General features: G+C 52.6%; 1 protein-coding gene across 1 annotated transcript in view; it reads left to right on the top strand.

Annotated features, from left to right (window-relative positions):
- The first annotated feature begins 14,054 nt into the window (after positions 1-14,054).
- The window catches only part of ABAT (4-aminobutyrate aminotransferase), a 28,126-nt gene continuing 24,901 nt past the window's right edge, over positions 14,055-17,279 (top strand). Inside the window, exon 1 of the mRNA XM_044452574.1 lies at positions 14,055-14,189. Coding sequence (XP_044308509.1) covers positions 14,120-14,189 — 70 coding nt within the window. The 5' untranslated portion in view covers positions 14,055-14,119. The remainder of the gene's footprint in view (positions 14,190-17,279) is intronic.

Here is a 17,279-nt window from a genome sequence, read left to right as displayed (position 1 = left end):
CGCCCCGAGGCTTCGGCGAATGGGGCGGCATAAAAATGTTTTAATAAATAAATAAAATAATAAATAAGATACCAGGTTGGGAAAAACTGCTGTAAATAAAATTGGAATCTGATTTAGCATCTTGGCTTACTTTGGGTAAACAAATTAAAATGTAGGGCACCTTACATTTACATGTTGTATAACCACCTTGAATGCCCTTTTTCCTGCTAGCAGAAACTATTCAACTAGCAAAAGTATTCAAGAAAGCCTCTTTTTGTTTTTCCATTCTAGCAGCTTTGGAACTTTCAATCGAAATTATTTTTATCGGCATACTTGTAAATATTTTGGGCAAAATTGCTTCTATGGAGGGTGTGGCTAATCCTTAAACATTTCCTGCACCACCCACTGATGTTCTGGTCACTCTGCCCTTCTGATTTCCCAGAGTGACCATTTTTTCCCCACACAAACAGTGGACTGTGACCATCTCTGCTAAAACATAGCTTGTTAATCATGAACATCCTGTGTCCAGTTCTGAACTGTGAGATCATCACCATAGTTTGCCTCTGCCAGGTTCAACAACATGGCAGTATACATTTCAGTCAGCACTCTTGACCCAACACCAGCCAACACTCAGCTGTGGTGTTTGCGTTATCCCTTTCCGTCAGAGTGTATACATTCATGTGAGTGCATCCACCACGTTGCCCACAAAGGGCTCCTTCCCCTCTTCCCATGATCAAGATTCTGCCTTCGAGGCTGCATAAAGGCACAGCACCAGACCTGAGAGAAGCAACCCTCCAGCCCGTGTGCCCTGTCATTTTAGTTAACAGTCTCCATGTGAGGGTTTCATAGACTGGTGTTGTGGTGCTCCAGTTCAGTGCTGAGTCCTCCGTGTTTGGAACCAGCGGACACATCTGAGTGGCAGGTCAAGTATTAGAAGCTGGGGCTTCATGAGGGCCAACTTTGGTCAATTGAAGGCCAGGCTGGGGAAAGTCTCCTGGGACAGGTTACTGGAAGGCAAGCGAGTTGAGGAGGGGTGGATGGCACTCAAAAGGGAGGTCTTGGAGGCGCAGGAGGGTGCCGCCATGGATGAGAAGAGAAGTGGTAACAGGATGTGGTTTACCTGGATTTCAGCAAGGCCTTTCATAAGTGTCCCATGATATCCTGGTTGAGAAATTGAGGAGTTTTGGGATAGGCCAATGCACTGTCTGGTGGATTAGGGCATGGTTGACAGACTGAAAGCAGAGGGTAACCATTAGTGGGGAATCACTGGGATGGCAGCTGGTGAGAGCGGGGTCCTCCAGGGCTCTGTCCTGTGACTGATCCTGTTCAATCTTTTCATCAGTGATCTGGAAGAGGGGTGACCTGTCTGCTGATCAAATTTGCAGATGTTACTAAAACGGGAGCAGTGGCCACAACTGAGGAGCAGGTAGTCCAGATCCAGAAGGATGTGGACAGACCATGGACGTGGGCAGGGGACAACAGGATGGCGTTCAATGTGGATAAGTGCAAGGTCTTGCACTTGGGGCATAGGAGTGGGTGTCATAAGTACAGGTTAAGGGACAAGTGGCTGGAGAGCAGCACTTGTGAAAGGGACCTCGGGGTGCTGGTTGACTGCAGGCTAAACATGAGTCAGCAGTGTGATGCGGTGGCCAAGAGGGCGAGTGCTGTAAATCATTGTTACAGCAAGCCAGTGTGGCCATTCTTGGAAAGCAGATTCCATACAGCAGGCACCAGAAGCTCTAGGCTGGCCTTTCCTGCTCCTACTGGCGATGCTTCAGTTTCGTAAGTGTAGCCTTTGGACTTTCCACTGGCCTTGCAGAGTTGCCAGATCCAAGCAGATCTCTTTCCAAGACGTTAGCTCTTTCTCCAACATACCTGATGAAAATGGAGCAGCCAGGTAGCTCGGATCAAAGGTCTTGCAAGTACAGTTTGTGGAAGATGCTTAGTTCACAATTTAGCAACTTGGCTATGATAATAAAGACTTGGCTTTCTGTTAACTTTCTTCAGGTTGGCCATTTTGAACCGGCTGGAGAAATTTAGATGCCTGTAGGGTTTGAGGCTTCCCCAGGAATATCTGAAGACAACGTAGCACTGTCATCCGACTGAAGAAGTTGACAAATTGCATGCTTTGGTGGGTTAATTGACTGTATTTGCATATGGAAGGAAAAATAATTGCGCTGAGAGGAAGCCATGCTTTAGGTCTAGAAGAGGCCCGCATTGGCTGGCCTTTCGGACGATGCCCCGTGCTTCTTCCCACAACTCTGTGGCCAGCCCTCATCTGCTTTCCCTGCCTGCAGCGTGGCGCCTGGCATCTCTCAGGTGCTCCCTCCCTCCCAGTCCTCCATGCTGCCCCCACAATTCCATGAGTCCCAGAAGCAGCTTCACCCCACTAGTTCTGGCTTTGAGCAAAACTCCCCCACCAAGTGTCCCTGGTCACCTGCCGCTTTGGCTGCTTGACCTCTTTCCCATCGTTGTTCCAACCTGAGCCATGCCATGAACAGGTCAGCAGCAGCTTCCCTCCTGCTCCCTCTTCCAGGCACCCTTTCCTGGCCAGAGTGGGAAGCAGGGGCACTGGCCCACTGAACGGAGGAGCAAGTCCAGAGGCACCCAGTCATCTGGCTCTGCTGGGGAGAAGCCCTCGGCCGTTGCCCAAGCACACCCACCCTCAGTCCCCACGTGCCTCTCCCCCCAGATCCATTTCCAGGAAGCCCACCAAGCAGCTCTCTGATTCTACTGGGAAATTAGGGCCAGAGGAGGCTTCCCCTCCCCTGGCATGCATTCTGGAGGGAAATGGGGCACAAGGGGCTGGCAGTTTCGAGTGATGACACCAGCAGTGCCCTGAGAACTGTCCAGCCCAGATGAATGGCAAGGTGGGAGGTTGTGTGGGGAGAACGGGGGTCTCTCAGGTGAGGAGGCAGACCCACCCAAGGCTGTATTTTTGAAAGTCAGACAGTTCCGGAGCATCTGTCTGAAATGACGAACTGGATGTGGCAGCGACTGCCCTGCTTGTCGGTCTTCTCCTCCTCAACACAAGCATGGCCTAATTTGGTTGCCCGCGGGCACGACTGACAAGTCTCTCCGGCTTTTTCGCCTGCCTCAAGTGGCTGCTCTGTGGGGGGTGGGGGGAGCTGGGAGCATTCACATCGGTCTTTCATAACAGAAGTGCCTCCTGCTTCCTTCTGCAGCCCCAGCCTTGCACTCAGACAAGCCAGGTCCAGTTGCTTTTGGCTCTGGCCTCTTGGCAGAGCAGCAGAGGCACAGGCTGGGAGAGAGGGCTGAGTGGCCAGGGGACTGGTGAAGGCAAGGCAGGAGCTGGGCAGGGGAGCAGAGGGCCAGGAGCAGCAGAGAGGAAGGGGGCGGGGCCAGGGAGGTGGGAGGGGCCAGGAGGGAGCAGGGGGCGGGGCCACCGGCCTGAGGGGCTGAGAAGGCCGCGCTCAGGCACTGCCAGCCCTTTTGGCTCGGGCCTCTTGGCAGAGCAGCAGAGGCACAGGCTGGGAGAGAGGGCTGAGTGGCCAGGGGACGGGCGAAGGCAAGGCAGGAGCTGGCCGGGGGAGCAGGAGCACGGCCTCCTCCTGCTCCTGGCACCAACCTGGAGCTGGGAAGCAGGTTATCTCTGTCTGGGGAGGCTGGGGCTGACGAGGCCTCAGGGGACCAGCAGGACCCCCAGCCTGGGAGCACATGGGCCAGGGGGCCGCTGCAGGATTGGCGAGGGCCGGGGCATGGCCGCCGGTGATTGTCGTTGGGGACTCCCTGCTGAGGGGCACTGAGGCGGCTGTGTGCGGTTTTTCTGCCTGCCGGGCGCACGCATCCGGCATGTGAAGGACAGAGTGGAGCGTCTTGTTCGCTCCGGGGGTCGCCAGCTGGTCCTGGTGATCCATGTGGGCACAAACGATGTGGCCAGGCAGGGTGTGGTTGGGACCACCCGGGACTTTGAGGCCTTGGGGAAGAAACTCAGCGAGCTGAAGGCCCAAGTGGCCTTCTCGTCAATCTTACCTATCTGGGGATTTGGGCCAGGAAGGGACAGGAGGGCCTCCGAGGTGAACGACTGGCTTGGGGTGTGGTGCCAGAAGGAGCGCTTCAGGTTCCTCAACCACGGCACCCGGTTTCTTGCCAATGGACATTTGGCAAGGGACAGGTTGCACCTCACGAGGATGGGGAAAAGGTCCTTTGGAGATGCTCTAGCGAGCTTCATCCAGAAGACTATAACTGAGCCAGCGGGGGGGGGGGTTCAGGCCCCCCAGAAATGTGTCTGCACTGGACAAGTGTGTGGGGAGGATCAGGGCTCTGGGAGCAGGGTTTTAGAGGTACTGCAGGGACTGACAGGACTCCTTCAGAGAGGGGCCAGGTATCAGGGAGGAAGGGAGGAAGGAGGAGGCTGGGAACTCCAAGGAAAGGAAGCAGTGGGAAGGAGCTGAGGTGCATGTACACCAATGCTAGGAGCATGGGTAATAAGCAGGAAGAGCTTGAAGCGCTCCTGGGAATAGGTGGGTATGACTTGGTGGGAATCACCGAAACTTGGTAGGATGAAAGGCAAGTCTGGAATGTGAACATAGAAGGGTATCACCTTTTTAGAAAGGACAGGAAGGGAAAGAGAGGTGGGGGGCGTGGCTTTATACGTCAGGGAAGGGATAGGATGCAGTGAGATACGATGCAGCACAGATGGGGATTCGGTAGAGGCAGTCTGGGTGAAACTTAGGGGTTGTGACAGGGAAAGAGACCTGACAGTGGGGGTATGTTATCGCCCTCCAGGTCAACTTGAGGCCCTGGATGATGTCCTGACAGGCCAGATTCTAAGGATATCTCGGGGGGGAGAGACAGTAATTATGGGAGATTTCAATCTCCCGGATATTACTTGGGAGACTCACTCAGCGGTGACAGCCAGGTCACGTCGCTCCCTAGAGGCTATAGAGGGAGGTTTTTTTCATGCAGAGGGTCCGAGAGGCAACAAGGGGAGAAAATATCCTTGACTTGGCCTTGACCAACAGGGAGGAGCTGATAGATGAGGTGCAGTTTAGGGAAGCTCTGGATGGGAGTGATCACTCCATCCTTTGCTTTGAGATCAGGGGACTGGGGACGTGCAGCAGGTCGAGCACTAGAAGCTGGGACTTCAAGAGGGCCAACTTTGTCCAACTGAAGGCCAAACTGGGGAAAGTCTCCTGGGATAGGTTACTGGAAGGTAAGCGAGTTGAGGAGGGGTGGATAGCACTCAAAAGGAGGTTTTGGAGGCGCAAGCCTTGATGATACCTCCAGTTAGCAAGGTGGGGAGGGGAAGGAGAGTGCCGCCATGGATGTGAAAGGAGGTGGTTAGAGGGATTAGACGAAAGAGGAACCTCCCCAGGAAATGGGTACTGAGGCAAATAGACAAAAGGGTATACTGGGAGGAGGAGGCCTGTTGCAGAAGGATTCTTCCCAAGGCTAAGGCTGATTACGAGCTGAGACTTGCCAAGAATATCAAGAGCAACAAAAAGGGCTTCTTTCAGCATATAAATAGGAAGAGGAAGGGGAGACAAGTGGTGGGACTACTAAATAAGGAGGAAGGAGATCCAGTGACTGATATGAGGGAACAGGCACAGATGCTAAATGACTATTTTGCCTCTGTGTTCTCCCCAAAGCAGGATTGGGGGGGGGGGGGATCCGCATAGGACATTAGATGAGGCTGGGGACTTAGGGGCATTGATTAGAATCACCCCCCCCCTTGAAGTCGATGGGCTCCTCCGGGCATTGGACGTTACAAAGGCGCCAGGCCCTGATGGGTTACACCTGAGAGTACTTAGAGAGTTGGCAGGGGTTCTCTCACGCCCACTGGCCTCCATTTTTGAGGCCTCATGGAGAACGGGTGAAGTTCCAGAGGACTGGAGGGTGGCATCAGTGGTCCCAATTTTCAAAAAGGGTAGTAGAAGGGACATGAGGAATTACAGACCTGTTAGCCTTATGTCCATTGTAGGAAAAACAATGGAAAGTCTCATAATACAGAGAGACCTAGTGATGCTAGATAGGGAAGGGAGGCTGACAGCCACACAACACGGCTTCCGCAAAAACAGGTTCTGCCAGACAAACCTTGTGAAATTCTACAACAATGTTTCTAAGTGGCTAGATGGAGGGGATGCAGTGGATGTGGTATACCTGGATTTCAGCAAGGCCTTTGACAAAGTGCCCCATGATATCCTGGTTGAGAACTGAGGAGTTCTGGGATAGACCAAAGCACTGTCTGATGGATTAGGGCATGGTTGACTGACCGAAAGCAGAAGGTAACCATTAGCGGGGAATCATCAGTATGGCGGCCAGTGACAAGCAGAGTCCCCCAGGGCTCTGTCCTGGGGCCGATCCTGTTTAATCTTTTCATTAACGACAGGGAAGAAGGGGTGAACAGTCTGCTGATCAAATTCGCAGACGACACTAAAACTGGGGCAGTGGCCGCAACTGAGGAGCAGGTACTCCAGATCCAAAAGGATCTGGACAGACTATGAAAGTGGGCAGGAGACAACAGGATGGTGTTCAATGTGGATAAGTGCAAGGTCTTGCACTTGGGGCATAGGAATAGGTGTCATAAGTACAGGTTAGGTGACAAGTGGCTGGGGAGCAGCACTTGTGAAAGGGACCTCAGGGTGTTGGTTGACTGCAGGCTAAACATGAGTCAGCTGTGTGATGCAGTGGTCAAGAGGGGGAACGCCACCCCGGTTTGCATAGCCAGAACTGTGGCTTCTAGATCGAGAGAGTTATTACTACCCCTCTATATGACTCTGGTGTGCCCGCAACTGGAGTATTGTGCTCAGTTTTGGGCCCCTCGTTACAGGAAGGATATAGCCAGGTAGGAGTCAGTGCAGCGTAGGGCCACAAGGTTGGTGGCCGGTTTGCAGGGAATGCCGTATGAAGCAAGACTGAGGGAACTGGGTCTCTTCAGCCTGGAGAAGAGGAGACTCAGAGGGGATTTGTTGGTGACATGCAGGTATGTGAGGGGGTGTCACATGGAGATGGGCAGAGACCTGTTCTTCCCTGCAGAGGAAGGCAGGACGGAGCAAAGCTCAGGGAACCCAGGTTCAATTTATATGTCAGGAAGCATTTCCTGACAGTTAGGACCCCGAGGGTATGGAATAGGCTTCCACATGAGGTGGTTGAGGCTCCATTGGTGAGGGTGTTCAAAGATAGGCTAGACATGCACCTGGTGGGCATGACATGGCTGGAGCCGGGGGTGAGACTAGATGGCACGGGAGACCCCTTCTGACTCACTCTGTTTCTATATTTCTATGTTTCAGTTTGGGCTGATCAGAAAATAAATACCTGTGCTTGACCTGCTGGAGTTGTTTGAAGAGGCAGCCCTCCTTGTTTCTCTCTGGCCAACAGGTGTGTGCTTGGAGACATAACTCTATGGCTTTAGAGAAGATGTGAAAAGTGGTGAGAAAAATGGGGAGCATGCAAAATTTGGGGCCCTCCCCCCACCGAATTCTGTGGGCAGTGTTATTGCAAAGTAAGTTCCTTCTCTGGAAGTACTGCAGCAACTCTGCTGGGGGCCATCCTTTGAAGGGCTTTTGTGAAGTTGTTCCCTTACTCTAACTGATGATGATGATGATGATGATGATTTCATTTCTATACCAACCCATGGCTAAAGTTGTCTGAGCGGTTTACAACAATCCATAAAAGAGCACAATAAAATACAATAAATATCAGAATCAGAAAAACATTAAAAAGTTTAAAACAGCTAAAACCAATGATGAGGAGTGTATCTAAAAGAACACCTGGATGGCTCATTTCCTCAGCCCCTGGGTATCCAAAAAAATCTGTGAAGGCCTCAGCATGAAGGGCTGTCTTAACCTGGCACTGAAAAGTTAGCCAGTTTGGTGCCAGGTGGGCTGCAGCAGGAAGATTGTTCCAGAGATGGGGGCCACCACAGAGGAAACCCTGCCCCCTGCTTGCACCCTCTGAGCTTCCCTCAGGGATGGCACTCAGGAAGGCCCCTGCTGTTTAGCTATTGGCAGTAGGAGCTACAACATGCTATAATTTTTGGTCTTCAACCTCACCTGCACTATCCAAAAGGAGAGAAAGAAAAGCTTGCAAGAGCTTCTCTGGCACCAAATTGCACTCTCAGGTGGAAAGAGACTCTCCACCCTCATTTTATGGGAGCGCCCCTGGAGCAGGGACATGGATGCTGTGAATCCAGTTGCGGAACGCTGCTTCAGGATGGCTGCTTGGCTTCATCTTGTGGGTCATTGTTCTCTCGAATTCTTTAGGGTCTTCATCCTCTGAGGTGGGAGGGATGCCATGTGGATCATGTAAATGGCCGGCCTGTTTTTTTTTTTTTGTAAAAACAAACTGCCAGAACCTGCACACAGTTCCCCCATTCCATGTGTGGGCGGAAAGCTTTGGTTGTGTGGAAAAGCCGGAGTGTGTGCTGGCGGTTAATATTGTGGCGGCAGCAAAAATCTCACTCTCTCCACTTGAGAAAAAGGGGGTGGTCTGTCGCTTGGGTGATTGGTTTTAATGATCTGGGATGTTGCCCCAAAGGTTGAATTAGCCTAATATACAGGGCTGGAGAACAACTTTTGGAAGTAGGTTTAGTGAAAGTTGATGGGTCTTTGCCATCTTTTAGAATGATAACTATGGTGACAAAGTCTATCTGTGCTTGTTGGTTGGTTGTTATAGATCGTTCTATCAGCCCAGGCTCTCTGAAAAATTTGCAGTTATTTAAAACATAACACATATTATCTATATAAAATCCATATCCACTTAATCACTAAAATACAGGGGTAATAAACCGCCATTAACAAGTAATAATAGACAACATGTTAAACTGTGGCAACCATTCATCATCTTAATAAAAGCTGATATAAAATCAGAACGGCTAATCAAAATATAAAATGACGAGAAATTAATCTCTGTTGAAAGGTCCATGTACAGCATGATTTCTTGTAGTATGGCAAAACTGAAAGAAGAGAGAGCGCGCTTGGGGTAGAGTTTATGCAGGGCATTCTATTCAGTCCTCGTAGCCGGTGAGACTGAGTATGTTGCCTACAGCCACCTGGGGGGCTTGGGGGGCCATTTGAAGCGGGGGGGGGGTCCCTGAAGTCAAAGCGTTTCATTCTCTGTTTTGAACATTTCTAAATATTCCTAAGTCGAGCCAGTGGAATCCCACAAATTCCATATTTCCCTGTATTCCTGTTCTCTTCACATTTTTGAAAAACTGTACCCAGAGCTTATTCTTTTCTATGGTCTTCTGGTTACCAGATTGACTAATTCTCACTATTGCATGCCTAATAATTACACATTTCCTTGCTGGTTTTCCTCTCACTGGTTACTACAGCAACCCTGTAATAGCTCAGCTGAAGAGCTGTCAGAAAATGCAAGGCACAAAAGCCGCTCCCGAATCGCTTCCCCCTCATTGGTTTGTCCCTTGCTCTTGTATTCCTGCCCCATCTTGACTGCCATGGCAACCCATCTGGGGCACACAAAGCCACTGCATTTTCTCTCCGAGAGCAGGAAAAGAGCTGCGGCTGTTCAGATTTTATTAAAGCAGGTTTGCATCTTGTGTCTGTGAATGGCACACGCCTGCATGCAAACATGATTTTTGCATATCCTAATTTTTGTAGCGCAGGCCTATCTTTTGCATACCCTTGGCTGTAATATGGATTGGGGCGAGTATGATCTGGGATTCTTTCTCTGAGGCTCGTTGCTACGAATTAACAGCCGCTGCCACTCACTGCTTGATGGACGGCAGCCTCAAGCGGTGACTTGCGTCTTGGTTGGTCGTACTTGCTTGTCACCAAAGGCATTTGCAAAATGCTCCGTGCAAACCATGTGGGCAAGCAAGATTGCCCTGGCTGGAACAAAATAATCTTCACTTCCGTATTTCAAAGTCAACTAAAGTCGTCCTTGTCGATCTCTGAAAAGGAGTGCATATATTATGCATGTGAAAGAGTGCTACAGGTTTGGTCTCTCTTTTCCATCTAAAACATAACAGGATGTAAATAGACAAGTTTTCAGAGCTGCCCCCATCTCTGTCTTGTGATGCTCAAGCCATCTTCCCTGGCCTGGCCTCTCCTGTTCTGCTGGACTACAATTCCCAGCCAGCCTGGCATGATGGGCCCTGAGAGGCCTTGAAAGAGCAGATGAGGTGGTGGCAGGCTCCTGAGGTGGGCCAGGTGGAGAGAACTTGCTCCAGAAATTGGCCAAACCTCAGAATATGGCCTGGGGATGACAGGCAGGCTGGCCCAGTCTTGCTCGTGGGCTGCAGCTCTGGGCGGTACAGCAGAGTGCTCTGAGTGTCAGGCTGGGTCTGGGGAGACCACTTTTAACCCCCTCTAAGCCGTGAAGCTCACTGCATGACGGGGGCCCTTGCTGACCTGGTTCATGCAGCCCCGGAGGGAAAATGATGTATTTCTCCTTCCAGCTCTCCTGGCTTGTGGAGAGAGGAGATCAGTATGGTTGCCCTCCAGCATGGCTCATAATACCTTGTGAACCCTGCCACGGGGGCATGTGGCCACGGCTAGCTTGCTGCCCAGAGCCCAGCCGCAGGACATGGGGCCATGGCCACAAGCCGCACGGGCTGAGCTTGCATGGCATGGCAAGCAGCGCTGCTTGGGGTGGTCCTTTGAGCCCGTCAGCGTGTAGGAGGAGGCGAAGCAAGCTGCTGCGGGGTGACTGGGCATGTCTAGCCCACCTCACAGGGCTCTTGAGGGAGGACGCACGAGCCCCCGGGCCTCCTGCCAGAGGATCAAATGTGGGATGCAGCATGACCCCAGGTCTGTATTGGCTGGGGATGATGGGAGCTGACGTTTGGCGCATTTGGTGAGTGCAGGTTCATGGAGGCTGTTGGAGGCCAGAGTGATCAGCCACTGATCGCTGTGTCTTCGGCCTCCATGGCAAATTGCACAACTGGGGCTGCTGACCAGCCCCCGAGGCTCGGAACGGTGTCGCGAGGAAGCTTGGAAGGGCTGCCTCAGGGTGGCCCGTGAGTCATCTTCCGCTTCTGGCAGCTGAACTGGGCCTGGCCTGGGAGGTTAGGAGTGGGATGGGAAAGCAGGTAGCTCTGCGTTGCGCTGCAAAATGATCTGGAAGAGCAGCCCTGGACACATGGATAAATTTGTTTGGGCACCAGGCAAATCGGCCATTTTTTCCCAAGTTTCACTGTAAGCTGTGAAGTGCAGGGCGGTTTTCCACACTGTGGATGAGCACTTACTTTGCTGTCTTCTCCAGGGGGTTTGTGTGTGCAAATGTGCTGATTGGGGCTCCTCTCGGGGGTGGCTGCCTTTTAAATCTGGCTCCTTGTATTTCTGTGCGTACTTCACTTTGAGGCTACATTTTGCCATGGGAAGGGACATCTCAATTTAATCATCATTAATTAAATATCAATACATGCAATAATAATCCAATAATAATGTGGTTATTGTCCCCACAACTGCAGGCCCTGCCTTCTGTGTGGGCATGGGGCACTTGCAAGCAGCCTGGTTTAGCCGTCTCAGGCATCGTGCGTTGCTGTTGTGACCTGTGGCAGTTTATGGCCTTTCGCACAGAGTAGGGCATCCTGCCAGACTGTGCAGGACACACCAAGAGTGGAGGAAAATGCCTCACACAAACAGCATGTGGCTAACAACCCCTCAAGGAACGATCGATTGAGTTCAGTCTGAGATATGAAAGCCAGCCAGCCAGCCAGGAAGCAAGGCAAGCGAGCACTGCCAGCATTTCAGATCGACTTCTTTAATTCTCTGGGCAGTGTTGATGTTACTCCAAGAGGGACCAGTTTCAAGGAACAGCAAAAGCCAGACAAATAACTTGGGAGAAACATCCCAGTCTGAGACAGGCAGTTCCGCTCGTATGAATGTGATGTAATATCTGTTTGATACCGAGAGTACTTGTGCTTGAAACTAAAGTGTCTCTCATTTTATAAAACTTTCTATGGTTTTAGAACACAACTAAAAATAAATGCAAGGTAACCGTAAACCTCCTGGTGGAACCCCTGTATGAGGCGCATTTGCACCCGCTGCTGAAATCCTGTTTGTTGGTCAGTCTGTCTGTTTCTGAGCATCTTGCACTGGTTCAGGTTATTTAAAAAGGATGAAGGAAATCTCCACTGATGCCAGTGGAGGTTTTTTTCCCCCTTTTATCAGCCCCTGCACCGAGGCAGCAGGAGGGCAAATTTAGGTGAGGGAGGGAAAATCCAAACCTCCCTGGCTGGGCATGGAGCTCCTGACCCAGACCAGAGCCTGTGTCTGTTTCCTGCCTGTGCTTCGCCCTCAAAGCATCCTCCTTGCCGGGAACGGGCCAGATGCAGATGCTGGCAGGGAGCGCTGGGCCCTGCTTCTGCACAGCCACCCGCCTGCCTGCCTTGTATGGCCTTGCCTTCCTGGCGCTCATGCCTTTCCTGCTCCCTTATAGTTGTCCTGCAACAGCCCTGTGAGGTAGGCCAGGCCGAGAGAAAGTGGCTGGACCAGGGTCATCTAGCAAGTGGGTCCTGGACCAGGAGTGTTCCTGGTAGTGCCCTCCAAAGCAGGGACCGCCCTTTTGTCCCCAGGTGTGCTGGGCAGTGATGTTCTCTGACTAGTGATCACACCATTGTCTGCCCCCCTTTCTGTGTCCCTCCGCACTGTGGCGGTTCCTGCCGTCCAGCACAGCCTGCGCGTGCGCCTGCACCACGAAGGCATCACAGAGCGCATGCTGGCTGGATTCTTGGGCGCTGCAGTCCCGTCTCTCTGGAGCCCAGCCAGTCCTGGGAGGCAGGAAGAGGGCACACCTGGCCATTGCTCCTGCACCTGCCTGCAAGGCACCTTTGCACGTGCTTGCTTGGCTTTCAGGTGGGTGCAGGGCAAGGTCCTTATCCACCTGTTCGCGGTGATTGTCTGCTGCTCTCCACTATGACGGTGCTCAGAGCAGAGTGGTATCCAGCCATAAAATCCAGTCCGTGGGCAGGTGGGGTGTGCTCACGGTCAGGCCCAGAAGGCCAGGCGCCAGCAGTGCTATGGAGCAGGAGTATCCCGGGCGGCAGCCAAGCAGGAATGGCTGGGGACAGGTGTTCCTCGGAAGCCTCTTATCAGCCCACGAGGTGTTTCTGGGCAGGTGGCATCGACTTCCGCAGCACGTGGAGCAGGCGTGTGCAGCGGGATCCCAGGGGCAGGCATTTTCAGCAGTGGCATGCACTGCAGGGAGAAGGGTGTCTACACATCCACCAGAGGAGGTCTCCGTGTCTGTTTCTATGTTACTGGGTATCGTTATTCATTAAAGTGTTTATCCTGGTTCTCAGCCAGAAGGATTTCCAGAGAGTGTTGTGCAGTCACCAAAACAAGGCAACCTCTAACTGCAGGCTTGGAATCGAAACGGATATGGCACAAAAGGGAAAAAGAGAGGCGGGGGAAGGGGAAAGGTGCTCCCTGGGGGATTCTGGTGCAAGGGCCCCGTGGCCCTGCTCGTTTCCCTCAGTTTAGCCTGCTGGCTGCACCTGCAGCATCCGCTGCAGATCCCTCCTTGGGGCGTTGCAGCAGGGGGCGTGTGGGGGAAGATTATCAGGCGCCACACTTGTGGAGAAGGATTTCTTTTTCTCTGACTTGGGTTTTCCACAAGCACTTGACAGCACTGGGCTTTTGAATGGTGACACTTTCAAAACATCAGTCATTCACCCAAGCCAACGCATCACTGAAAGGGTTAGGTAAACTGGTAGGAGAAAGTGAGCAGAGCGACCAGATAGGGGGGCAGGAAGCGGGGCAGCAAGCAGGGCCCAGGGGAGGAGACTGTGGGGCAGCCACTGGGCAGCAACCAGGGTGGGAGGATGCTATCACCAGGGCCTCCTTGGCTAGGGCCCCATCAAGCCCAGCAGAGCTTCTGCCCCAGCCAGTGAAAACCGTGCTGGTCACACATCTGCCTGAGTCTGGAAAGGCTCCACATTCTGCATGGCTCAGTCTGAGTGAGAAGCAGCTCAAGAATTTGCTTCACAGCGGTACTGAAGAATCAGGCAAAGGTGGATCCTAATTTAATGTGTGCCTACTTCCTTTTTTTAAGGAAAGGACACCGATTAGAAGCTTATTCTGAGCTTCATGATCTCTGGCCAAGTAGAAATGACTTTGGCTGTGTTTTCAAACTCCCTTCTCTCTCACCCAGCAGGTCATCACCTGGAGGAAAAAGAAAATTTGATTGTTTTCCTTGACTGAAGAAAAGGGAAATGGCATTGATGCTGCTGAGCCGACATTTAATGTGTTCACTGCAGCAGAATTCAAGGATATTTGCAGCTGGTGAGTGGAGGAAATCATGCAGAACAGAATGAGGATATTAGGCCAGGATGGGGGTTCTGGAAACTATTTTCCAGGGAGCAGGGTGAGGGGAGGTGTTCCTCAGAAGCTTATGGGACTTCCTTAATTCACTGGGAGTGACAAAGAGTCCAAACCAGCCCCGCCATGCCAGGGGAACGATATGTGCAGCACCCTGGAAAGCTCCCTGGAGTCTTCTATGCCACACGCGGGGTTCTGTAGCACCTGTGCAGGGGGCTGGTTCTGCGGCCAATCCTGAAGTTTTTTGAAAACCACAGGCCATGTGCAAAGCATTCTGAAACACTTTAAAAGACAGAGCACCCATTTAACAGGGTCGTACAGTGGAATGCCCAAATACTTTCCTGTCCAAACGCCAATTGAACAGCTATCTGCTTTAAGTATCGATTCTCCCTTTTAAAATGAATTACTCTCTCTGTGTGCTGTGTTGCAACCATTTGGAACACGCAGGATCAATATTACAGCAGGGGTGGGAAATATGGCTCTGTTTCTGCAGCGATCTGCTAGCTTATTATCGGCGTTGCGTAAACAGAGGGACACGCAGGCTGTGCCGAGCTGTGGAAAATGCTCGGCACAGCAGTGCTCCTGGGGTGCCAGCCTGCGTCAGGCATGCCCTTCTCCTCCCCACTGGAACTCTGCCCCCTTCCTCCTCCTTCGCATATCCAGGCTGGGGAGGAGCTGCTGCTGCTTCTGCCCCATGCGAGCAGCAGAATGCAGAGGCAGGGAACCCTTGCGAGGAGGATCGAGCGAGTGCGCTTCCCTGGGAATCTGAGATGAGAAACACCGCACGTTCGGAGTGGTTCCCTTCCCAGTGCGTGCTGCGGGTTGCTTCGCATGCCTGTGCATCACTCAGGTCACTGTATGTTTGGCCATGATTCTGACATACAAGTACACTACTTGTCTTCCCTGCACGCAGGTGTGATCAGCACTTGGTGCCCAGGAGCTGGTGGCTTGCATGCGTGAACGGGACCATCCGTTTATAACCCCACAGCAAGAACTCCCAGCGTACCTCCCAACACATGGCATGTACCCTGGAGTTCATTCACACATTCAGCTTGGCATCGCAGGGCCTGGCTCATCCGTGCACCCTGCGGCTTGGTCTTCCCCAACCTGATGAACCTCACAGATGGTTTAGATGCTGGTATGGGCCATCTGGGGTGGGAAGGTTGGGAGACAAAGCCCTGAACTATTGCAGGATACCAGAGTGGGAAAGGCTGCCATAGGCTTCAGACCCGCCTGCGCACCTCACACATCTGGCCCTTGCCCTTGCCGCCACCTTCGTGGGAATTATCCATGCAAATAGGATTCTATTGAGTGTGATTCTGCTCACGAACCATTCCTTGTTCCCAGGAAGATAGCGGGGGGGGGGGGGGGGCACTGGAAGAAATGTGGTGGCAGTAACCATTTGGGCAGTCGGGTAGGGGTGCAACTCCCTGTGGGTCTGGGGCAAGGTGACTGCTCTGGCTTCCAGAGGTTGCCCATCCTCGACTTCAGCTCACAGATATGGAGGGAAGCTTGTAGAAAGTCCAGAGCCAGATAAACAGCAGTGTGGATGCATGCATCAACGTTATTTTATTTTATTATTTTTTACAGTCATTATATTATACTCTGCTGTTTTTCGTGAATGACAAAATGATCCTCCTCATCCTTTTCCTTTCACCCTCACAACAGCCCGCAGGCCCAGCCCATCCACTGCTCATCCCCTCTCCCAGCCCAGGACTTCCCCTTGCCTTTGGGATGACCACGAGTGTTTCTCGGAAGTAGCTGGGCTACTCAAAACCCTCGCCCTGGAGGTCCCCCTCCCCTGCCTTTCTCCGGGGTGCTGGAAGGTGCAGCCCATCTTGTCCAGGGGGCAACAGGATGGGCGGGTGCTTTCAATTGTCCAAAGTGCTTGGCTTTCCTTGCCTTGGGACTCCTCAGAGCAGCCCTACAAGGTAGGCTGGCGGCCTTGTCCCCTTGCTGCAGAAGTGACCAAGCCTGGCGCAGCACCTAGAAGCACCTCTTGGCCGAGGCCTTCTTGAGGTGCAGTTCGGCTGCCGTGTCCACTTAGCTGCTGCAGTTTCCCCTGAAAGTCTGGCTGGCTTGTGGCTCCCTTCTGGCCTCTTGGATTCGGTGCCCAGCGCAGGCTTCGTTGTGAGCTTCCGTAGCTTCTTGCATGTTCTCTGCCTTGCGTAACTGCCAGGCCAGATACACAAAATGACGTCCCATGAGCAGAACTGGACTCTTCCCTTCCTGCCTGAAGCCTTGAAAGAGGCCGCAGAATGCCTTGGGCCGGGGAAGGAGGCCGTGGCGTGCGAGAAGCCGCTTCTGCCTCTCGTTGAGCCTCGTCAGCTTCTGACGTTACCCTGCAAGCATCCCATAAACAAGGCTCAGTTTCCAGAACATGACGCAAGGGCTATTTGCTTTCTGGTCAATGCCTAACAGTTCAGGCTGTCACTCTTGGGGCTCTCAGATCCCTTTCGCAATGGTGGCCAAGGGCACGGGGCCAGGATGGATTCTTGGAAGCATCCCCAGTCCTGCCTCTCCCGGGGTGGTTTGGTGCAGATGAGCCTTCTGAGGACCTGGAGGAGAAGGACTGCGTGCCAGTAAAACCTTAGGGGTCTTACGGCGTCAGAGTCGCCTTGAGAGCCTGTGTGGTGCAAAGGTTGGCATGCTGGACTGGGACTCCAGAGAGCTTAGCAGGCAGGCAGCCACTGATTCTTGACCTGCTCTACCTTGCAGGGTTGTTGTGGAGATGAAATGGAAAGGCCAAAGACCATGCAAGCGGAGGAAAAAAGTGGGATATAATTCTTCTTGAATGCCTGCCCTTCCATTAATGTGTTTAGGGTGGCACATGTTATAGGTTATGCCAGTTTATCTCCTTTGCGACAACTCTGTGAGGTAGGCTTGGCCAAGAGAAAGCCAGGGTTGGCCAGCAGGCTTTGTAGCAAAACAGGGATTTGGGCAAATCACCCTTCAGCCCCCCCCCCCCCTACACACACCCCCCCCCGGGCCCCGGCAAGCAAACAAGCTTAATTGCCATGCGGGGAAAGTTTGGGGGCGCGGGGGGGGGGGGGG

Source organism: Varanus komodoensis, unplaced genomic scaffold (assembly GCF_004798865.1).
Source record: "Varanus komodoensis strain SLA01 unplaced genomic scaffold, ASM479886v1 scaffold73, whole genome shotgun sequence".
NCBI lineage: Eukaryota > Metazoa > Chordata > Lepidosauria > Squamata > Varanidae > Varanus > Varanus komodoensis.
This window is presented reverse-complemented; position numbering and strand designations above follow the sequence as displayed.